Source organism: Numida meleagris, chromosome 3 (genome assembly GCF_002078875.1).
Source record: "Numida meleagris isolate 19003 breed g44 Domestic line chromosome 3, NumMel1.0, whole genome shotgun sequence".
NCBI lineage: Eukaryota > Metazoa > Chordata > Aves > Galliformes > Numididae > Numida > Numida meleagris.
Window position 1 is genome coordinate 91691590 of NC_034411.1, and position 23206 is coordinate 91714795.

At 39.2% G+C, this 23206-nt stretch overlaps 1 protein-coding gene across 1 annotated transcript in view; it reads right to left on the reverse strand.

Annotated features, from left to right (window-relative positions):
- The window catches only part of DLGAP2 (DLG associated protein 2), a 108519-nt gene that overhangs the window by 73149 nt on the left and 12164 nt on the right, over nt 1–23206 (reverse strand). The window contains exons 2-3 of the mRNA XM_021392508.1: nt 19281–20350; nt 2121–2332 (exon numbers count right to left, since the gene is read on the reverse strand). Of these exons, the coding sequence (XP_021248183.1) occupies nt 2121–2332; nt 19281–20282 (1214 nt within the window). The 5' untranslated portion in view covers nt 20283–20350. The remainder of the gene's footprint in view (nt 1–2120; nt 2333–19280; nt 20351–23206) is intronic.

A 23206-nucleotide genomic window follows, 5' to 3' on the forward strand; every position in this document is an offset into this window, starting at 1 on the left:
AAATCTGACAGGATAACCAGCATAACAATGCAGTATCTCTTTTACAAGAGGGCCGACTTTAGAGCAGCATAGGGATTATTTTATCAATAGTTGGCAAGCACATGATAAGGCAGAGTCAAGAATGCAGAGTTAAGCTCTGATAGGCACTTGGCTTTCCCCTTTTGTCATCAGAAAACACTGGTGCTCCCTGACACTTTGGGATCTAACTGGTGCAGTCCTTGCTGCTCTCCTCAGACTCAGTGGCTATGTCTGTACAAATACATTAACCCATGCCAATGCCTGTTCTCTGCCCTTGAAGCCAACTGGCATTGTCCAGCCATAACCACATTGTAATACTCTTTTACCCTTCAAAATAGGATGACTGCATCCAAACTGCCTTCTGGGAGTGATCCCGGGGCTACACCACCACCCAGACCATGTCTCAGCACTAGTTGAGGCAGCACTCATAGGCCCAAATGACAAATCTGGTGGAGACCACTCTAAAACTTGGTCACCCACGTGATCAGGTTTCTGTGCTTATGCCTCTGCTCTGGCACTGTTTAATTTACTAGAAGAAATACAGCTTGTCAATGTGTGAAAGCTGACTACCTCCCCTTTGCCCATTGCCTTCAGAAGGGTCACTCTTAGCATGCCCTGGACTTTAGATCACTCTCCCTTAGTACAGTTTATCCCTCTGGGATATCTGACCTTTTGCAGGACCCACAGCTTTCACAGCCATTTACAAGAAAATCCAACTCAGAGGAATTCGGAAAATAAGGCTCTGCCACTGCTGAAAAATTATGGGCTTCTTATCCTGAAAGACCTCTACTCACCCACTGACGCACTGACCACTCTCTTTGTTTCCCAGAGACCTTGAGAAACCCTGACTAAACCAGTCAATATAACCAGCGTGCCTCAACATCAAAATTTAGCCCAGATATGACAACTATGGGTATAACAGATTTGAATGTCAATTCCAGCCACTACCTTTAAGCTCGCATATTTTGACCTTTGGAAATCAACCAGGTACAGGTCTGACAGCAGTACTTACATTATAGGCCACAGTCTCACCAGTGGAGCTATTTTAGCAAATCCTTCAGATTCACATTCAGAATTTGGCTCAGTTGCCTAAACACAGGACTTTTGCATTCTTTGTGATGCCTTAAGTTGTTCTGACTAAATTTCATCAGAGCACTCTTGTTTCATAGTATCTCAGAAATCTTACAGCATCTCACAGTGCAAACATTGTTCTGTATGCATCTGAATAGAAGCTATAGAATTGCATAAGAAACTGTACAAAACAACTGTTCTCTTCAGTAGCAGGGAAAGCTGGTGCTTTTCTTCTAGATTGCAAGCTAAATAATGCAATCTAATTAAGCCAAAAGTATTTTTTTGCCTAAGGTTTCTGTTTTGTTTCATTTTATTTTATGAAAGGATGAGTCACTATGCTATACTATGCATGGTATTATCAAGAGAACAATAAACAACAATCAAAGGTTTCACTCTTCATTTCTTCTTTTTATGTATTTCTCCCAGGCAAAAAGATCAACTTTCTAAGCTGTGAGAAACACCCAGCCGCACTAACAGAAGCACATTTCAAATGTGGTTACCACTTTCCAATCGTCTTCTAAAGAAGAATTACAGTTTACTTAAAAAATGATACATTGAAAGGTTGAAGAGAAAATAAAGATAAACATACAACATGTTTTCCTATAGTTTTTAAAATTGCATTAGTTTTTTAATAGGTCATATTAAAGGTACTATGAATGAAGAAAAAAGCACAAAACAAAGCAAAACGAAATACCACCAACAACAAAAAGTAACAACAAAAAAGCAGTCGAACCAAACCATCCACAAAGTGTTAAATGAGTATGATACAATTTCTCTGATACATAGAGAAAGTACTGTACTGACAAGACGGTGCACAAGATGGTTACACAAATGGAGGAAGACAGCAGTTTTTCATCCACTAATGAAGAGAAACTGTAGCTAATTTAAAACGAAGTAAGACAAAGTTAGCTTTTTACCTACAGTATATTCTTTTCTTACGAAGACTGATCACTATCAATAAGACACAAAGAAAAATTATCTACTCATGGAAATTTTCAGAAAGGGTTATAACATGGTGTAATAAAACTTACTTTTGATGGTCTCCCAGTGGTCTCTGTCCAATGGATTTTAATAATGACTCGGGTCGAACTGCTAATTTTGGTGATGTCTTGGGGCTAGTATCAGAGTCTCCACTTTCTTCATCTCCCATAGCCTTAATATAGCTCCCGCTTCTCATTCTTCTGCAGGGAATCTCTTCGTCTTTCCCACCGGCAGGGTATCCTCCCCATTCATCCTGAGGTACCTAATGGAGATCATCAAACACAAATGCAAAACGTGAGTTGTTTTCATATATTTAAATACTTCCTTCCATTTTCCATTTTACACAGAGAAGCTGTAAAGTTTTTATTCTTCAGAAAAAGATCACCTAGAAAGAAATTTCTAAGGGCCACAAATGATTTGGGAACTTACTTTCAATTTCAGGATGGGAAATTTTAACTTTATCACTGTTAGAACCTTAGAAACGATCAAGTCATTGCTTGTGTGTTTTGCTGCAAAGGTCTATATGTAGGTATGCTCTAAATTGCAGGAAATCTTAACGTCTTAAAAGTTTGCATGCAGATTTTCAGCTGATGAACGGCATGCTGATCGTATGTCTCAGACAGAAAACTCACTGAGTTTCTAAATTAAGCTAAGCCATGATTTATGCATAAATGGATAGTATTCTGATTAAGGACAAACTTCTGAAAAAGAAAAAAAAGCAAATGTGGCAAACTATTTTTTTTTTTAATTTAGCAACTGCTAAATACTTCATAGAGACTGTAACATATCAGGAATGCAGCCAGTTATTAATGCATTGAAGCTGGAGCTGCTTTCATACAGTTGGGGTAGTTTTTCAAATAGTAAATCTAATGGTCAGATGATACATTTGTAGAATACAGATATGTGTCTGTACTACAAACTAACAGAGAATTGAACAGGAGTAGTATTTTCAATTTCCAGAAAAACCAGCCTTGTTTAAAAACTTGCATATAAACTCAGCAAGCATGCTTCTGTACAGGTTAGGGGCTGACCCACTGGAAGGGAGCTCTGCAGATAAGGACCTGGGTGTCCCAGTGGACAACAGGTTGGCCATGAGCCAGCAGTGTGCCCTTGAAGCCAAGAAGGGCAACGGCATCCTAGGGTGCATTGAAAAGAGCATGGCCAGCAGGTGGAGGGAGGTGATCCTCCCCCTCTGCTCTGCCCTGCTGAAGCCACGTTTAGAGTACTGTGTCCAGTTCTGGGCTCCCCAATTCAAGAAAGACAGGGAAGTTCTAAAGAGGGTCCAGCAGAGGGCCACAAAGATGATGAGGACCCTGGAGCATCTTTCAAATGCGGAAAGGCTGAGAGATCTGGAACTTTTCAGCCTGGAGATGAGAAGGCTGAGAGAGGATCTCATCAATGCTTACAAATATCTAAAGGTAAGTGACTGGGATCAGGCTCTTTTCAGCAGTGCCCAGAACAGTGACAAGGAGCAACGGGCACAATTTGGAACAGAGGAAGGTCTATATGTACATGAGGAAGACTTTCTTTACTTTGAAGGTGACAGAGCACAGGAACAAGCTCCCCAGAGAGGCTGTGGAGGCTCCTTCTTTGAAGATGTTCAAACTCACTCGGACACTTTCCTGTGTGACTTATTATGGTGAACCTGCTTTAGCAGGAGAGGTTGGGCTCAATGATCTCCAGAGGTCTGTGATTTGCTTAAACGATATAAGCAACTCACTGAAATCCATTATAAGGATTTATAGTTAAAAAGAAAGATGCGACAGAACACTTCAGGAGACCAGGGTTGATGCACGTGGCAGCATCAAATCCTTTATCAGCATAATGACTTCCTATACATTACATAGTACAACGGCATTATTTACCAACACACTACAAATCAGAACTTCAAGTTAAACATATATTAAGGAGTTTCTGCAAAGCAAGATGCCAGATAAAGACTTTCAAGTCAAATATTTTTGAGACCTACAGACAGAGTTCACTGTGGAGCTGCAGTAAATGTTCCCATTGATTTCAGCAGGATTGGAGTTCAGATTTAAAGAACTAACATGATCTCCCTGTCATCTTTGCTGCCTTTCAAGATACATGAATTAGCCACACAACAGGTGAACTGGAGTGGTGCTTTGAGTCCCAAAAAGGGAATAGGGAGGAAATGAAATTTTAAAAGAGGGTGAACAAGTAAAGACAGAGATATTAAATAAACAAGCTCAGGAGAGAAAAAGATACTGAAGATGCAGTCAGTGAGAAAGATGAATCAGATCACAAAGAACAGAAAATGTTAGAGGGAAATATCAGAGAAATAAATTATTATGAGTTATATGAAGTAACAGGATGGAGCATGAATCCAAATGAATTATGGCTTAGATCATGCAAAGAAACAAACCTTAATTCTAAGAGTCTATGAAACCTTAATTATGATTCAGCTTTGGATGGTGGTTGGAGGAATAGCATGAAAAATTTTTCCAAACTTAAAATCTCTAAATGTGACACATCCTCCTCATTCCTTTTCTAAAACCTAGTATACAAAATGTATGTAGGAGGAAAGATTTTTGGGATTCTGTGAAAATTAAGAGGTAGTAATACTTGTAGTAGTTAGACCTCTAAAATGTACAGTATAAATATTTTAAGCCTTATTATCCACAACTGGCAGTACAATTAAATGTAAAAATCAGAATTAGAAAGTTATATTACAAAAAATTAATGGAAATCACGTGAACAGGCTCTCACTTCTAAACACTCTTTATTACTTATATGTCAGCAAAGCTAAAAACAAGCTCCAAATGCTGAAAAATTTTTAATGGACACCTAGATGAACAAGGTACACTGGGTAATTTTCTGTATTGAAGCTGAATTATTACAGTTTTAATACTCTTGTTCAAAAAACATAACTTTTTCATAGAACAATTATTTTGGCTTGATTTTTTCTCTTTTTTAGCTCAAATATAATTAAATTGAAATTTTAAGAAGACATTGATCAGGATTTTTTAGTTACTCATACAAAAATAACTACTTTGCCAACATTTTTTGACTGAAATTCCATGTTCAAATAACTAGATAAGGAAGAGATAAGGATAGGATAAGGATAAAGGAATACACACAAGCTTAGTTGTTTCTTGGAAGTGAAAGCTTATTTTAAAAGAGAAGATATCTGGTTTTTCACATTAAAAAGCTTTATAAAATCTTAGAGTTACATGCGTTACTGTTTTTGCTAATTACATTTCTTATACTTTCTGAGTTCGTAACTTAAATGAATTCCGAAGAAAGACAAGAACCAGAGAATCCCCACTCCATTTGTGCTTGTCACATACTCACTGCACACACAGACACACCAAGAATCCTGTTACAACCAGAATAACCAGCTGACTATCACAGAACCCTGTTATCGAAATAGAAACATTATATACAATTAAAATAGGTATGCTTTTTTTCACTGTTGTGCCATACAAAGGAGCAGAACCCAACAAGCAAAGGGGAGATGGCTCTGAAGCCCGGCAAGGAAGTGTCACAGCATGTTCTCTCAGGTTTCATACACAGCCTATGAAAACAGCTGGAGTCCATCTGCTGTCTTCAAAAGCAATTAAGGGCCATTGACATTGTTTGTCCTCATGGTGCAAGAACAGAAGTAAAATCCAAGTCCCAGTTTGACCAGCACTGGTTCATCGATGACTTTAACTGATGGGTTAAATATTCAGAAAAATCCTGGCAATCTCAGGCTGCACTACAGCTTTAAAGAAAAGTAGTACTATAATAGTTCAGGAAATAGTACCGGAAAGAGTTTTCTTTAAACTGAAGCATTAACAAAAATGTTTTACAGCAAGTGTGAGGGTCATTATACATATATTTTCCAAAATATGAAAAGTGCTTTACAGCATGCAGAAATACTTTCTTACAATGGTTACCAGCCCCTGAAATTCCCATCTGCAGGGTTTGCAGCTGCTAATTGGGAATAATTACCCTAATTATCTACTTGCATATAGGAATGAGTGCTGATATTTATAACGTCGAAAAAAAGTCTTCCTTCTGTTCTAGACGTTAACATGAATTCTTGTGTATGCAGTTTTTATCCACAGAGGAGTTAGACTGCATATTACCATATGAATTTCCTGTTGTAAGAACAACGAACTGACAAGGTCTAGATCTTTTCCTTTAATTTTGTCACTGGCTGCTGATTTCATTATAAATACTGAAGAAAATCACGAGTGTTTTTCACAGATTTAATGCACTGTTGATGTGAGGAGCAAAAGGATGTTCAGGAAATGTGGGATTTCTTAATTGTTCTGATTCTGATTCACAGTGTTATCCTTGGTTTGTTACCGACGTCTGGCACCTGGTACCTAAAACTTACCTTATTACATTTTATGCAGCAGATCCTAGAAGTGAACTCCAGAACCTTAGGTAGGAGCCTGAATTTGCCAGAAAAAAAAGCATCTAGGAGAATTAGCTCCTTCATAGTAGTATCCAAAAGGAATCAAAAGGTCCTTTTAGTTAGTCAATCAGAAGTCAGAGTACAAAGAAAAAAATCTAAAATCTTTCTTCTTTATAGCATCCAGTTACAGGCAGCAATAAGATCCTTTTGTTGTTTCCTATTTAGAACCTATCTTCTGAAAATCAAATTCAGACTTTTTTTTTCCCCCCTGTAAAATGCCTTAAATTCCTAGGAAGGGCTGGATAGAAGAGGACTTAGCGTACAAGAAAGGGTGTGTTGCAGCAATCATGACCCAGGCAATTACCTTGTAAAAAGGGACCTTAGTTATAGTCCTGAGCCAAACACTCACATGAACTTCATGCGCAAGAGTTTTTGCATTAAAATTGTGGTGAATTTGAAGAAAGAAAGAAATGCCCTAATTCTAAGCTGCCTTATCAATCACTGCTCAGAATGCTCTTTGGGGAACTGGGAAAATGTGTTTGAACCCACATCTTGCAAGGCATGCTCAGGAAGAAACTGAACTCAGATCTTAACAGTGAGTATTCTAGACTACAGTTTTTCAGTTTCCCTGTTCTAGAAAAATAACCATTACCCTTGTGTTTTGTCTGAAGTCTTCTGTGTTGGTGTGTCTTACTTTTGCTTAGCTTACATCTATCAGAAGATAAGGGCTGAAGGAGGCTTGCCTTCAGACCCCTGATTGGGCTTCTGCAGTAAGTGTGCTGCAATTCTCAAATTGGACACGTTCTCCATATGTAAACAGAAGTACATTTATGCAGAAAACAAGAATGAATTCACCAAACTTCTGGAATCATAGAATTGCTGAGTTTAGAAGGGTCCTCAGAGGTCTCTAATCCAGCCTCCTTGTCAAGGTAGCGTCAGGTACAGCAGGTAGTCCAGACGGGTTTTGCTAAGAATGGAGACTCCAAAAACTCTCCAGGCAACTTGTTCCAACATTTGACCATGCTTGCAGTAGAAGAATGTTTCCTTATATCTAAACAGAGAAAGGTAATGTAGGCTCCCATTCAGGCACCAGTGTTGGCATTCAGAATACTCAACCTTGAATTTTAAAGAATACTGATGTCAAAACCTGAAGAATCAATGAATTATACATTCTTCTGGAATCTGACTACAGTTAATTCAAGTATCATGATCTTAGTTTAAGATTTAGCTTAAGAAGTCAAACCAGCAACTGCCACTGGCCTGTCAAAATAGATCTGCCCCTGCTGTTACACCCACTTCCGTGGCATTTGCTCCCAGTGCCGAAAGTTTTAAAGGTGTTCCACCACTGAACTGCTGATCTGCTTAAAATCTGGCATATTGTTTTATTATCTAAAATGAAACACTTCTAAATATATGGCTCCAGCTGACGGAGCCGACTATCACTTCTTTGTATTTCTCATTTTCAAAGGTTAAAATGAGAATTACCTACTTCAGAGGAGTCCTGTGAAATTTAATTAGCACGCAGATCTAAAATGCACTGAAATATTCATTTTGACCTAAATCTTATTTTAGTAATATAAATTTCACATTTTACTAGAAGCTGTCTGTGCACGAAATTAGACTATAGATGATAGAAAGAAGGGTAAGATAGGAAACATCACGTAACTGATACGTAATTGTAATTTTATGCTTTCAAGATGACCAAAAACAGGACAAAATCTGAAATGTAGATAGGAGATTTTCTCTCAAATAAATTCTTCTTTGAGGAGCCTTAGAAGAACAGTCTCTGTGCACAGCTGTAAACAGGTGAAAACAGATGAAAATCTTGCAAGGCAGACTGAAATGTATTTAGCATGGTAAGAGTTTTCTTGATATTATAATGAGAGTTGGATCTATGTTTTCAAAAACTTCACTGAAGAAGGAACTCTGACTAATTACTAGAATTTTCTTCTGAAATTAATGACATTCTACTAGCTGTGGATGCTAAACCCTACTGGTTTTTACAGGATGTAAGAGCACATTATCTAAAAATAAAGCTTTGTTTTCTCATTAGCTAACCTTGTGCTTGCATCTCAACGCCATTCTCAGTACACATTTTAATCTACATTTCCTGTATTTTGTTTTTTTAATGTGCTGATTCATTTTTGAAAGAATACAAATTATACAGTGGAGCCATTCAAGAATTTCTACAAAATATGTCAGGGACTCCTCCTCACCACTAACAATGCCAATCCTCTTAATTAGCTTTAATTTTCATATGCCACCCCCTACTCCCTGAACGTCTTGACAACTCCGAAGTACAGAGAGTTCTTTCAGCATCCTCCACAAGTCAGTCAACATCAGGATCAAGGCAGGACCTAATCTGAGAATGCAAGATGTCTCTGTCTTGCCAGCAATTCTCTCCAGGCTTTGATATGAATAACCACAGTACGACAGGAAGATGAAGAATATCACATAGATACTAAACAATGTAGGCCTTACAATGGGTTGAAAACAATAAAACTTAATTCAGGAATCTGGGAATCGATGGATACTCAACACTCATGCACATCACAAAACATAAACATAATATTCTAGCTGGAAAGTGTTCAAACAGGAACAACAGTGCCAGTGTTCTTTACTGCCTGATTTTAGTTTTTCCACAGGCGACCCCACTCAAAGTTCCTGTCTTTGATGAGAAGACTTAGATGCAGCGTATTCAGGATTGTTTGGTCACTGCTTTTTTACTTTCTAGAAAACAGTGTTCTTTTCATTAAAGTAATACTTATCACACCCCCTGCCTCTCCCCCCCCCCAAAAAAAAAAAAAAAAAAACAGCAATAGTTTTCCTGACTCATTTTCCAGCAACTATGCAATCTGTAACCTAAGGATAGTTAAATCATAGAATCCTTAGAGTTGGAAGGGATCTTTAAAGGTCATCTAGCCTAACTCCCCTGCAATAAACAGGGACACGACAGCTAGATCAGGTTGCCAAGGGCCTGATCCAGCCTTGTCTTGAAAGTCTCTAGGGACAGGAAATCACCACATCACTGGGCAACCTGTTCCAGTGCCTCACCGCTCTCACTGTAAAAGACTTTTTCTTTATGTCCAACCTAAATCTAAATCTACCCTCTTTAAGCTTGAAACCATTTCCCCTTGTTCTATCATAACAGACCCTGATAAAGAGTCTGTCCCCTTCTTTCTTGTAGCTCCCCTTTAGACACTGAAAGGCCACTATCAGGACACCTTGGAGTCTTCTCTTCTCCAGGCTGAACAGTCCCAGCTCTCTCAGCTTACCCTCGTAGGAGAGGTGTTCCATCCCTTGGATCATTTTTGTGGCCCTCCTCTGGATGCACTCCAGCAGGTCTGTGCCTCTCCTGTACTGAGGACTCCATATCTGAATTCAGGTGAAGCCTCACCAGTGCAGAGCAGAGGGGGCAGGATCACCTCCTTCAACCTGCTGACCACACTTCTTTCGATGCAGCCCAGGATAGAGTTGGCTTTTCTGGGCTGTGAGGGCACATTGTTGGCTCATGTCCAGCTTCCCATCCACCAGTACTCCTATATCCTTTTCAGCAGGGCTGCACTCAATCCTTTCATCCCCCAGCTTGCGCTCATAGTATTGCCTCAACCCAGGTGCAAGACCCTGCACTTGGATTTCTTGAACCTCATGAGATTCACCTGGGCCCACTGCTCAAGCTCATGGTTGTGAGGACAGTCTGGCTTTGTTTATATTGTTTTCAGGAATGGGGGGAAATGCCCACCTCATGACACACTGTTTGTACAGCCCACAAAGAGACTTGCCATTCAGCTAGCTGCAAATGTTATACTGCACAAATCCTATGATACATTGCTGGTTCCCTCTGGGATCTTCTGGACTTGCACCATGCTAGCACAGTGAACCAAGGTGCAGTCAGATGTCAGCAGTGAGCTTGTCCTCACTATAAATGATTTTTCCTTGCTAAGCCTGGAGCTCGCCAATATCATAAATATGAGATTAGCTTGGACTGAAGGGAGGACTTGGCTTGTGCTTAAATGAGAACATAGACACAGCCTGTTAATCTAAGACATAAAAACAGTAGGAATTCAACCAAGAAGCCTAGGTTCTGATCAACTTTGTACTTTCTTTTGTAAATGACTCAGGATGCTGCCTCATGGTCAGCCTAAGCTGATTAAAAATATACTACCATCAGTGTAAACTGGACAGGTTTTCCTTAACCAATATTCAGCTTTTCTTTTATTCAGCAATCCCAGTAATTGTAAAGTGACTTAGAGTACCGGTTGGAAAACAACCCTAACAAGAATAATAAATTTTTCATCTGAACTGGTGAGGTGCTACAACTTGCTGTGCTGCTGCACAGTCATCAGTACTAGAGAGAGAATAAAAATGGTATGATGATTACTTTAGGGTGAAGACCTACTGTCTTCTCTGGAGGCCAAACTAGCCTGCAGTGCCACACATCCATGCTGCTTTGCAATCTTTGCCTCCAAAGCAGTGTGACTTCTCAGAATGGTCTCTGATCTGCAGTATGTCCCGATCTGTACCCAGGAGCCGTTTAGGGAAATACTAGCTGGCTGGGATCAAAACAGTGCCTGAGAGGCTGAATAACACAACAGTATAGATAATCAGGATGCAATGCCAAGGAACTTTTTCTAATACTATTCAGTTTAGAATCATAGACTCACTTGAGTTAGAAGGGACCTTTAAAGGCCATCTGGTCCAACCCCCCTGCAGTGAATAGGGAGTCCTACAGCTAGAGCAGGTTGCTCAGAGCCCCATCCAGCCTGGCCTTGTGTGTCTCCAGAGATGGGGCATCCACCACCTCTCTGGGCAACCTGCTCCAGTGCCTCACCACCTCTGGATTGCATCCCATCCCTCAGGGGTGTCAACGGCACTACATAGCTGCGTGTCATCAGCAAACTTGCTGATGGTGATTTTGTTAGTATGGATGCAGTCTAAGGGAGCAAGTGTTTCAATAATGCACAGGCTACAGAAGCACCAAAGACAGAAACTTGGAACTTCTCACACTTCTGAAAAAAATGCAGCATTTCTGCCAGTTAATTTACCATAGTCACAACCCCAAATTTGTTTTTCTCTCTCCTTGCCTTATTGGGCCAGCTCATCGCCACCGTTTCCTTTACATCTTTCTCTGTGAATTGAATTAACTGAACTACAATGCAAATTCTGCTAAAACCAATAAAACTAAGCATCAAATTGCTAAAAGACCTACACTGGATTGCAGCTCATCATTCACAGATGAAAGGGAGCCAGGAATACACCTGCAAACAGGGAAGCAGAGAAGGTCCAGAGAACCACAGCAACTGAAGCTAACTACAAATTTTACTGATAGATGCTTTTGGGAAAAGTAGAAAAAGCAGACTAAGTTAAGTGAAATATATCTGCAGAATGGAAGGAGATCAGCTATCTGCTCAGCACAGTGAAGAAAAATTACAGAAAAGGAAAAAACTCTGAGTTGAATTTACAACAACTAATAAACTAAATTGTAAATAACAGTTGTGAATATTTGGGGGGTAAAGGAATGATACAGTATTTCAGCTGTATCATTTCAGCACAAAACTATAGCACTGTAGAATTATGGGCCGGTTATGTATTATTTGTTCTACATGGCTTTAAAGACCACAGGCGCCAGGAAGAAGAATTAAAAGGTCTTATATTTTGTTGTTTCAATTTTGTCAGACGTTAAGCAGAGCTGAGGAAAATCTGACTGGAAGCTAACCTCTCCTGAGAGCTGCAGGACTGCCTGTGGATATTTCTTCTATCCTGGGTAAATTCTGTCTTTTCCCTTTATCCTAGACTGAGAAGTCCAAACAACATTGATATTCATGTAGAAAAACCTGTATGCAGGTGCAAAGCTTATATATATGTGATAATGCCTAATTTGTGGGATACCTACTGTATCTTCCCTATTAATGTGAGGCAGAAGTAAGAAAAACAGAAGTCCCCTGTTGTGAAGCTACCTCTTAGCTACTGCTTAAAGCAGAAGAGGCCTGGAAGGGCCTTCAGGTGGAGCCATAAAGTACATCCACTGCACCTAAGGGGCTCTGGGAAAAGAGGCCTGATTTTCTGCTAACTTGGAAAGCTATGCACTAGACTTGGTGACACCAGCATTGACTTTCGCAGCATACAGCCTGTTTTTTTTATGACCAGTGAAGGTGTGGGAGACACGGACTACCACAGTGTGAGGTTCATGTTCCTACTACTATGTCCTTTTCCAGCCACAGTCAGAAGTAGAAAGATAAAGTATCATCAGTCCATGCAATGCAGCATCTCTACGCTGCAAGTCAAAATCACCTCCAGATCCCTCTGCAAATGTCTTTGCCTTTACCACCATTCAAAGGGAGATTCAGAGTTGAGTTGTTACCTTATTGTTACCTGTGGGCAAAAACAATACACAACTCATTGTCACTGAAGTATGGAGTGAGAGACAAAATGCCCATAAAGGAAAGGAGAGGTGCTCCCTACATACTTAAAACACATGGCATCCCCAAAACCACAGACTGCAGACATTGCAGAGCAACTATAGAGCTGGATATGCAAGAAGAACGCAAAAGGCAGCATCCTCAGGCCTGACCTAAAAGATCTGTAGTAAACAGTGCCTTTTTTAATCTAAGCAGAAAATGATACTTTTTAATTTTTTCCTATTTGTTAAAATGCTACTAGTGAAAAAAAAAAATTGTCATGTCTTTAAAACGTTAATAATTTTAAAGGATATATAAAACACGTTTTTCATCCATTTTTCTCATTATAACTTTAAGTGTTTTGTGCAGCTAACTCCAAATGACTGCGATTATTCAGAGTACAGAATGAAATGAGGGTTTTCATCCTGTCTAGATACTAGGTGATACTTAGTTATCTGCACACTTTCAAAAAGATCACTTCCCCTAGTAGGGACGTTGTCCACATGGGCCTTCAGCCATTTAAGCACACACGCAACTCCACTTGAAAAGAAAACCACAACAACTAACCTATAAGTACAGCACCAGGTGGAAAAAAAGTCAAAGCAATATTTATGAATACTTCACCTTTTTTGTAGTTACCTTCTTGCAAGAAAACTCGTACTGGCTTCCCAGGAGAGGAGCCAGGTGTGCCCAAGGCATCCACCAGCAGCGTAAGAGAGCGTGCAGTCAGTACGGCCCCAAGCCTGCACTCTCATTTGACAGATGCGACTGGCCCAGGTGTATAAAATATTAACTTCTGGCTGGAAATTTCTTCAGCAGCACCTTTGGGTAGCAACTACAAAGGTCAGCCTTCAGCTTTGCTGAGGTTAATGTCAAAAAACAGTTTGGCAGCACACAGCACTAACATTTTAAAGGAGGACAATTCTGCCTGATTAAAGGGCAGTGGGATCACGGCCTCCCTTTTCTGCTCCCAGCCTTGATGTTTCTGCAGTAGAAGGGCTTTGTTTTGGCTGCTAACAAATACTAACTCTGAGATCTTTCTATTCTTGTTCAGAAAAAGAAGCTTCAGCAATTCATTCAAGTCAATATGAACTTCCTAGTACGTAGACATGAAGGCAAGTGCACTGTTGTATCACTGATTGCTACAGTAATTTAAGACATCTGTAGTCTAAGACAACCGTTTAGTCAGAACTTTACACCATCAATGACCAAATGTTATTGTTGGTTGTTTTTTTGCCTGCTTGGGGAGCATGTAATGCAGCCCACTCGGGCACACGCTCCATTCCTGCTTTGGGAAGGCACCAGGCTAGATGAGACATCCCTGTGGGACAGTACTGGGCTGTAGAGAGGCAAACAGCTCAGCACATGTCCATGCTGGCTGAGGATGCAGACTGCTCTGCAATCCACACAACCTTTTTTGCTGTGGAAACAGCCCAGTTAGTCTGGTCATAAATCGTAGTGAAGGCAGCGTGGGTGATACTGGCTCGGACATTAGTATCAAAACTGCTAGCTTTGGCAGGTGGAGTATTGGATGTCATTTTTGTAGCTCATATATGGGTGCTATGTTGGGCCTACAGACACAGTCTCGTTTCACAAAGATAAAGTGCTGAGAAAGGTGCACTGGGTTCAAATCCATCCTCGCACACCAGGGGAGGAGTGTAGAGCAGCAAATGCCTCTCCAGAGCAGCAATTGAGTTCATGGGACTATGCCTTCTCCCCAGATGAGTTCCTGGAAAAATGCAACTGAGAGCTTAATGCCTATTGCTCCATTAGCTTGTCCTCAAAACTCTTCTCCATATAGGCATAGCTTAAACCAGCAAAGAGCCTTGTTGAAACTGCTGTTTTTTTTTTTCCTTTTTCTTTTTAAAGAGACCAACTTGAGCTTTTCTTTCATTCTGTGGAGTACACAGCTGACATTATTACCCACATGCTTAGCAGTCCCAGTGCTGTAATGGGTGACGCTAGTACTTAAATGCAGTAGGAAGACAGGAGTGGGCTGAAGCCATTTTTAGAACAACATGCTATTTTCTTCTTCACTGCTGACTCACTCACTGTACCTTGTGGTATGTTTACCTTGATTGCTTGCTGCTTCACAGGCTGTTGAATGGCTGAGGGAGGAATATTAATCAGGGACATGTAGCACTGTGCTCCAGAACTTCAGTGATGGTAACTGCTATGCTCTTGGCTGTGTTTTGGCTTTATTATAGGAATTAGTTTTCTTCAACTAACATTCACAGGTATTTCAGCCCTGGAAACTATAAGGAACACTTTTGTATTCATAAGTTTTATAAAGCTATATAGTTCATACACTTTTTTTTTCTGTTGAAAATCTTGGCTCCTCACTCATGTCAAGTTAAAATTAATCTGTCATCACACTATGTATGTGTTGAACCTAATTAGCCATAACAACCAATGAAGATAAAAGAGAGCTCAAAAGTCATTTATCTTTTTTCTTACATATTTTACATTCAAATTAAAATGACATGGAGAACAGTAACAGCCACTACACTTAAAGCTTCACAAAAGTACGCTTAAAATGTGTGTGTGACCTCCATGGATTATTCTGCCCATGGAGTGAGATGACAGAAACGTTTGGTGCCCAGAAATGCATTTGTAGCTCAGTTTGTCTGCATTCAAAACTGAAATTGAAGGCCCACGGGTAAAACTTGCTAATCATTCACAGGAATTTAATAAATGCTATCAGTATTCAGTTACAAAATTACTGCTCTCTGCTCTTGAACTGACTGCTGTGCTAGCCAGCTGGTCTGGGTTCACATTACAGCTAAGGTGGTTTAGCAGCTAGCTGGAGCTCAAAGTGGCTCCCACTTGTCCCCACTGCCTTCTCCACTGTAGCAGGAGTGACGTAAGTCTGGTCTGGTAATGCATAGTTTTAGATCACAACAATAATCGGTTTCATACAGCTTTATGTCTACCAATTTAGTTCTCTTAAACTGGCCACCTTAGGACTATTCCAGCCACACTGGAATAAGTGAAATGGCCAGGGTGGTGTGGAGAGCAGTATGACCATATATATGTCCACATGAACCACCCCTAACTTGGACCAGGACACTCTCTGAGCAGAAGCCCTCCAGCTACAAGGTCTGCAGAGCAGGAATGTAAGAAACCCTAAGAGAGAGACAGAGACAAGGCTTGGAGCTTTAACAGGTTAAAGAAATGCCTGCTTTCTGGTCTAGGACATGACTCAAGCATATAATGCACAGATGCTTTTACCATCTTCTTTCTCCTGTTTTCAGTCATCTGTGAATCCAATAGAAGCTCACTTCTTAGAAAGCAATTTCCCTAGTTTTAAAGGTTTGGTTTTAAGGAAATTACAGCTCAGTAATTACTATGGAAGAGAAAATGGAAGCTCAGAGCAAGACAGACTGAATGTGGTTTCAAGTACAGGCCTAAGGCAATGCCATGCACTTCCAGTTTGAGACAATGTTTGCCAAACCTCTCCAGTGGAAAAAGCAAGTAGCAATATTTGATATGGGTGTAGAAAGAAAAAAATAAGGCCACTGGATAGAAAAGTGGCTCAGATCCAGCTGACATTACTAATGAGAAATGCCTTTTAATGACATGTGCTGTAATTCTATAAACACAAGGATCCAACAAAGACCTGAGGGTTTCACACTTATCTGCTCACTTATGCACCTCAGGGAAACTGCTGCTGTACAGTGAACTTCATAATCCCTTGAACACTTTCATTTCCAGATATTGTGGAGTGAGGCAGTAAACTCTCCTGGCTAGGGATCCTGAGACATTTCTCTACCTTCCTCAATTTCTCAACCTAGTGATTATTTTCATCCAGTCATTATTTAGTGATGCTTCCTTCTCTGCTGTAAAAAAAAATTAAACATCCTTCCTTGGTTTTGCAGACAGATTCATTGAAATCTGTGCTGATTAACAAATTACATTTCCTGGGTCAGAGAGAAAGTTCACAGCAGAGCTAATAATGGGATTTATATCCCTGGTCTTAATGATTACATTGTGACAGTGCAGCAACCCTCAAAGGAGAAGTTTCAAACCCTTGCATTTAGCTACAGTGTTGACAGAATGGGGTCCCTTCATTTGTTTGCTGACCCTGGTCTAGTGAATAAGCAAGCCAATCAATCTGAAAGATATCCATGTTCTGAATACAGATTCTACAGAACATATATTTTATTTGAAAATTTTGCAGAGAAAATATTCATGATATATAATTCCTTGTATTATTGCTTTGGACACAGCTATAAATTCTTTATTGTAGTAACTGAGCGCTTAAGTCTAGACAGATTGCCATTATAGCATCTCTGTGAATTAGAGAATGGTTACTATCCCATTTTTAAAGAAGCTTAAAGCCAAAGATCACAGAGGAAGTCTCTGGTGCAGCAAAAATTTAAATTCATATCTTCTAGATTTTAAACTGGATGAACCTATCAGTTAACAAACCTTCCTAATTTCTGGATGAAACTTCTTTCCAGCAGTTGTTCCTGATTCACCAAAAGCATAAAATAAAGACTTCTGAAAAAAAAAGTAAAAAAAAAAATGTTTTCCTGTTTCCTAGGCCTGCCACTGGGCTTGACCCAAAACTCAGCAGTAATGAAGTTAATGTGTGAACTCCATGTTTCACATTCACTCGAGGATGCTGATAGAGACTTGAAGTAAGGGCAGGGTTCATGATGAGTGAAAAATAGTGGCTTCTGCAAGGAGAAAATTTGTTGTAAAAGTGAAACTAAAAAAAAAACAACAACAAGGAAACATAGAATCACATAATTGTTTGAGCTGAAATGTGATGAAAAGGAAAGCAAGAAACCCAACAGAGATACAGAAGACGTAGAGTTCTCTGAGTGGAAGTATGAGCATGTCATGGTAAGGAAAAAGCCCATGAAACCTAAACTACTTCTTAATGTCAGAGCCATATTCCTGATTTTATAATACATACAGAAGTGGAGGTCTCTGCACAGGATGCACTTCCAGTTCTGGCTCATTGAACTAGATTAAAACATCCAGGGAAGGGCAGATCATTTTACATGCATGAGAACTGTACTTGGATATGAAACAATATCACAGCTGTCAGACTAAATGGGAACCAATTTGCATCAAAATGCTATGAAGGTTGCAACTTACTTATTTTCCTTTCTCTTCAGTGAGGAACTTTCCTTCTTTCAGTACGAAGATTGATCCTGGATGGCTGCATATGTATTTCAAAAGATCTGTCCCTTCAAGTGTGACTCATTACTATTGGTCCCCTATTGCTCAGAGGGAAGAGTTCCACACAGAAGTAGGCAGCAGTCTGTGTCTGCTGGCTTCTGCAGAGCCCATAGGAACTGGAGATCTCTAAATACATAAATCTGGAGAGGAAATTTGCCTGCATTGATGTGAGAACCAGTTAAATACTGGAGAAAGTTCATTAAAAAGAAATTAAAAAGAAAGTACTCAGAACAACTTTGGCTTTGCAGGCTGTACTTGGAAAAATTACCAAAGGGAATATTTGTATAATATATTTTTTCCAGTGGCAATGGCAGCTAAAGAAGTTCCCCTCCCAGCTGCTCCTTCTTTCTACACTGCTCCCAGTGCAGTTTGCCATATGCCCTGAGGTGCTAATCGTACTTGTCATGGTACTGTGCTGTATCTACGCCATGTAAGTGGTGTAAATATCCAAAAAGAAATATTTTTGAACTACTTTTTAAATGTTTATCTCTTCAGGATCCAGATCATTGTGCAGCATCATAAACGGCTACACCAGCATGATTCCGAGGTTGCAAATGGCAGCAAGCAACATGTCTAAGAGTTTAAATGTAGGAGAAAGTGAGAGCTGCTAGAGAAAACAAGAGTGAAGTCGTCTGAGTGCTAGGACTGAAATACCTATCTTCCCAAGGTATTTCTGTAATTTTTAACAAGGATAGCTTATAGTATGATTTCAAAAGAAGCTCAGCTCTAATATGATTTTGACTGACCCAGTCACTAAAAGGAACTTTGTGAGTAATCATCATCAAGACAAAGTAATTGAGTATGCCAGTAAATGTATTCTCTTGTTATTTAAACAACCTGGAGAAATGAATAAATTAACACAAAAATAGGATTCCACATCACCTTCTTTTAAAATCACTCATTTACAGTTGTACTTGACACATTATCTCCAGCCCCACACTGCTGGCAGAACTGCCTCTTCTTTAGTCTGACATCTGGATTTTAATTGGGACATGCAGCATGAACTCTGAAGATGACAACAAATTCTCTGACCTTAGACTAATTTATATCACATCTCCTTTATTTATTTTTTGGTCTATGCCCTATAAACAAAGACTAAAGCGAGAGTTTTCTCACTGTAATGGAACGTCTGCATTAGGTGAGACACAGATAATCTTATGAGAGACACAAACATGACTTCTGCATTTTTACGATGACTTTGTGCCTCAACTGTGTTGCTTTTTCCATTAAAAATGTTAAGAAAATCTTCTTACCTGAAGGTAATGGCATGGCCTCAAGGAAGGTTTGATTTCCTGATGAACCAGAGGCTTATCTAAGTTCAGTGATGATTTGCGATAAGCTTCTTTAGCCTGACTTACTGTAAGTGTGGACCAAGAACTCCTTTTCATATATTTACTATCAGGGGTCATTGCTAGCCCTTCACAAGCTGAACACTTCACGTCATTGTTACTTTTGGAAGTCTTCAATGACAGATCCCCAAAATGTCCCTGGAGCGCCTCAGGGTAGCAGTGGGATATATGATCTGCATGGTGCCTATTTACCACACTAGGGGTTCGATAAGTGCTATCACTGTCCAAATTGTCATCAGAGCTCCACCAACTGCTCATTCCAGATTTATGCTTGGTTTCTGGTTTTCGCTCCTTACTTTTACTCCTTTTGCTATGCTTGGAATGGTGCCCATGATGATGGTCATCCCCTCGACTGTCTCCCTTTGTTCCATTAACATTGCCCTTGGATGATCCTTCCAGAGAATGAGATTTAGTAAAAAGTTTCTGGACTGAATGAACGAGATGGCGTATTCTTCCTGGGCTCTCACTGCGTTGTTCTGCAGCTGTTGAGGTCCTCTGGTACTGTAAAGTGTGAAACCCATCCCGGTGAAGAGGAAGTTGTTTTTCAAACTGGTCCAAAAGGTTTGCAGGAATGCGGTTAATCTTAGGGTTACCGTGAGACATGGCGCAGTCGTCTCTTGTGTCGTAATGTGAGCTGTAGTGCATTCTGGGGAAAGTGCTACTTGACATGTGATCGCCCATTACCATGGGCATCATCATGCATTCAGAATGAATGGAGCTGCGCGGTGAGCAACGATGGTGGTCCATCGGGCAACTCTCCGTGGGGCTGAGAAGATACGATTGCCTTGGTTCCTGCCCATGGTGGATATGGTCGTGGGTATGTTCACAATCTTCAGGGGATGCTAAGCCACAAGTATGAGCTGAACATAACTGTGGTTGGTTGCGACTGCCAGATAATCCTTTCATATTCCTCGAAGCAGGAGAGTATCTTTCTTCATTGAAGTGGTGAGAAGGCGACCATGAGTACTGCTGGTCTGTCAGGAAAACACATAAAACCCATGTTATTTATCTGATTAAAGGATTAACTTGAAAAATCCAAGCATACTGAAAAACTAAACTATTTTTCTCTATAAACTAGATGGAAAGTCTCGTTGTCCATGGGATTTCGTTCACCATTTTAAAACATTAACATTATTCACTGCAAGCAATTTATGAGGTGAATGCAGCTTCCTTCCTGCAGCTCCACAATTTTATGAAGTTATTCATTATGCAAATTTACTCAAATACATTTAACAGATACATTCAAGTATTCAGTTTATGATTTGATATTTGGAATTCATATGTCACGCTTTGTGGCTAGTCATTTAAACTATATGGGTCTCGTTTCTATTTCTGGGGTTTCTCAGTTGGATATCTCAATCTAAAGATAAAGTCATTTTCTTATTACACTCAACTTCATTTTCTTAAATGAATCCCATCTTCAGGATCTCAATTTCACTGTTCATAAACACAAAGAAAAAGCACAAAGAAAAAGAATATGAACATGCTGAAATCAAGCTTAATTTTTGTATCATTAAGTGTTTTATGAATAAGCATTTCATACTATTTGAACATCTGTTATCACTGGTCCAGATCTCTAGTTATACATACAATAGTTCTAGTTATCACTATTTCTGTATACATACTATCTTCTCTATTAGGCCATTTTTTTCCTCTGATGTCCAAATTAAAAAATAAATATTCTAAACCCCTCTGTTATTCCTGATAGAACAAATATTGTTAGGTAGAAGCTACTGGTTATTATACAATCAATTGTTTGTTCCTGTGGGTCATATGCTTTAAGTGGTGGTTATTAAACACGCACGATTACTCAATAAACGTAGCTTGTAAGTAAAGATTTTGACACTCAAGCCTTTGATATCTTTTTCTTTCATGCAATTTCTAGCAGCTGTCAAATGCTACAAACAAATAATCAAACAGTTTTTCAATTTCAGCTAATTTAAACAATAATTCAAAATCAGACAAAGATATAGGATGCATGACAGTTCTTTATAGGATCAGACAGATACATATGTGTTTATGCTTACAACCCAACAGTCTCTGCAAATATGCTCTAAAAATCCTAAGTCATCTTGCACAGTAGCCTGATACAAAGAAGCTGAAGGCCTGGTCCAAAATGGAAGCCAGAGAATACGCATTTATTACATATAGCAACATAATCTGACACGGATTGTCAGCCTCTAGAGATAACACAGTAAGCAAGAGCACTTTGAGAGGTGTCTGTATCATATTCCCACTTCTGGTGAAAACTGAATGCCTGCATATTGTCCTGAAACAAATTAATATCTATTTTTTTTCCAATTAATAAATGTTATAATACCTTCAATAGAGAAAGCAAGTTTTGCAGGTCTTTAGCATCAGCAGTCTTATAACTCAGTGTTCTAAATTTCCCATAGTAGTAGATGCTTAGTTAATTTTATTACATCTTAATTTTAATAGAGCTCCACGTAATGTTTTAAAATTACTGTAGGATTAAACTAATAAACAATAAAATATTCTTCATCCTGGGTGCGGTGCTGCTGCACTAAAATAAAAGATGGTCTTGTGTCCAGATGTTACCTCTACATTTTATCATGGCATGAAGCTGATACCTGTGTGTATGTATCCTTTTCTGCTTCTATTTTGTTTTTATAACTTTTTTTTTTAATTTAGTTTTTTGGATTTCACATTAAAATAAAAATTTATTACTGTTCATTACTCAACCTGTTGTGCTATTTAGCTTATAATACCCCTCATAAATGAAGTTACAAAAAGGAAATAACATAATTTTGATTATCCAATTAAAAGTTCAACTATATATAGACAAAGCAGTAAATTATAACAGTGTATTGGGATTCCGCCACATAAGTAGCATTGTAATTAATGGCACTTAACCCAGCATATTACCAAACATTATCAAGGGAATAATAATGGTCCACATGTTGAACTTAGACTGTGCTTCTCATAAAGGGTTTCCAAAGCACCTGACAGAAATTACTGCACTAGTTCTTACAGTCTCATGAGACATAGAAGGCACTGTTCTCACTGTTCTCATTTTACAGGAAAGAGAACTGGAATAGAAGCAATGTTTTTCAAAATGCCTGTGGATTTGCTGGTTTTCATTTCGTAGTTGTATGAGTCAAAGGGAGGTGGATGGAAATTCTTCCATCAAACAGAGGCACAACAGCAAGTGCCCTCCCCAAGCCTTTTCATTAATATCTTGAATATCTATGAATGATGGTAACTCTTGCCAAAGCATTTCAAAACAAAACAAAACAAAACAATCCCCCCCCCTCCAAAAAAAAAAAAAAAAAAAAACCACCAACAAAGAAAAACAACAAAAAAAGAAAGACATGCAAAAGAAAAGAAAGAGCCAGGAGGAAGAATCTCATTTAAACATGTTCCATAGAACAAAACTGCTAGTTCTTGGTGATTTCTTTTGGCCTCACACACCATCTAACACAGCTCAGAAAGCTTCAAATGTTTTCATCCTGATATATCCCTAGGAATATAAGATGGCCTGATTTGCTTGCAGTGGGTAATGTAACAACAGCTTTTCCATCTTTCATGGCTCCCTATGACTCAAGCTCAGTGTAACTATAGAAAAAATGCATTTTTCCGTATGTTGCTTCTACAGACATTTCACTGTATATGCCTCAAGGAGTTTCTAATTTTTTTTTTTTTTTTGAAATACAGAAACTAGAAACTGCTATAGGCATTTAATAAGCATAATCAAAGTAATTAAAAACTGAACTAAAAAAGGGGCATTTTCCAAAAGTAATTTTCCCATTTAAATCTGCCAGGGAGAGTATCACAGAATCACAGAATCATAGAATAGCTTCGGTTGGAAG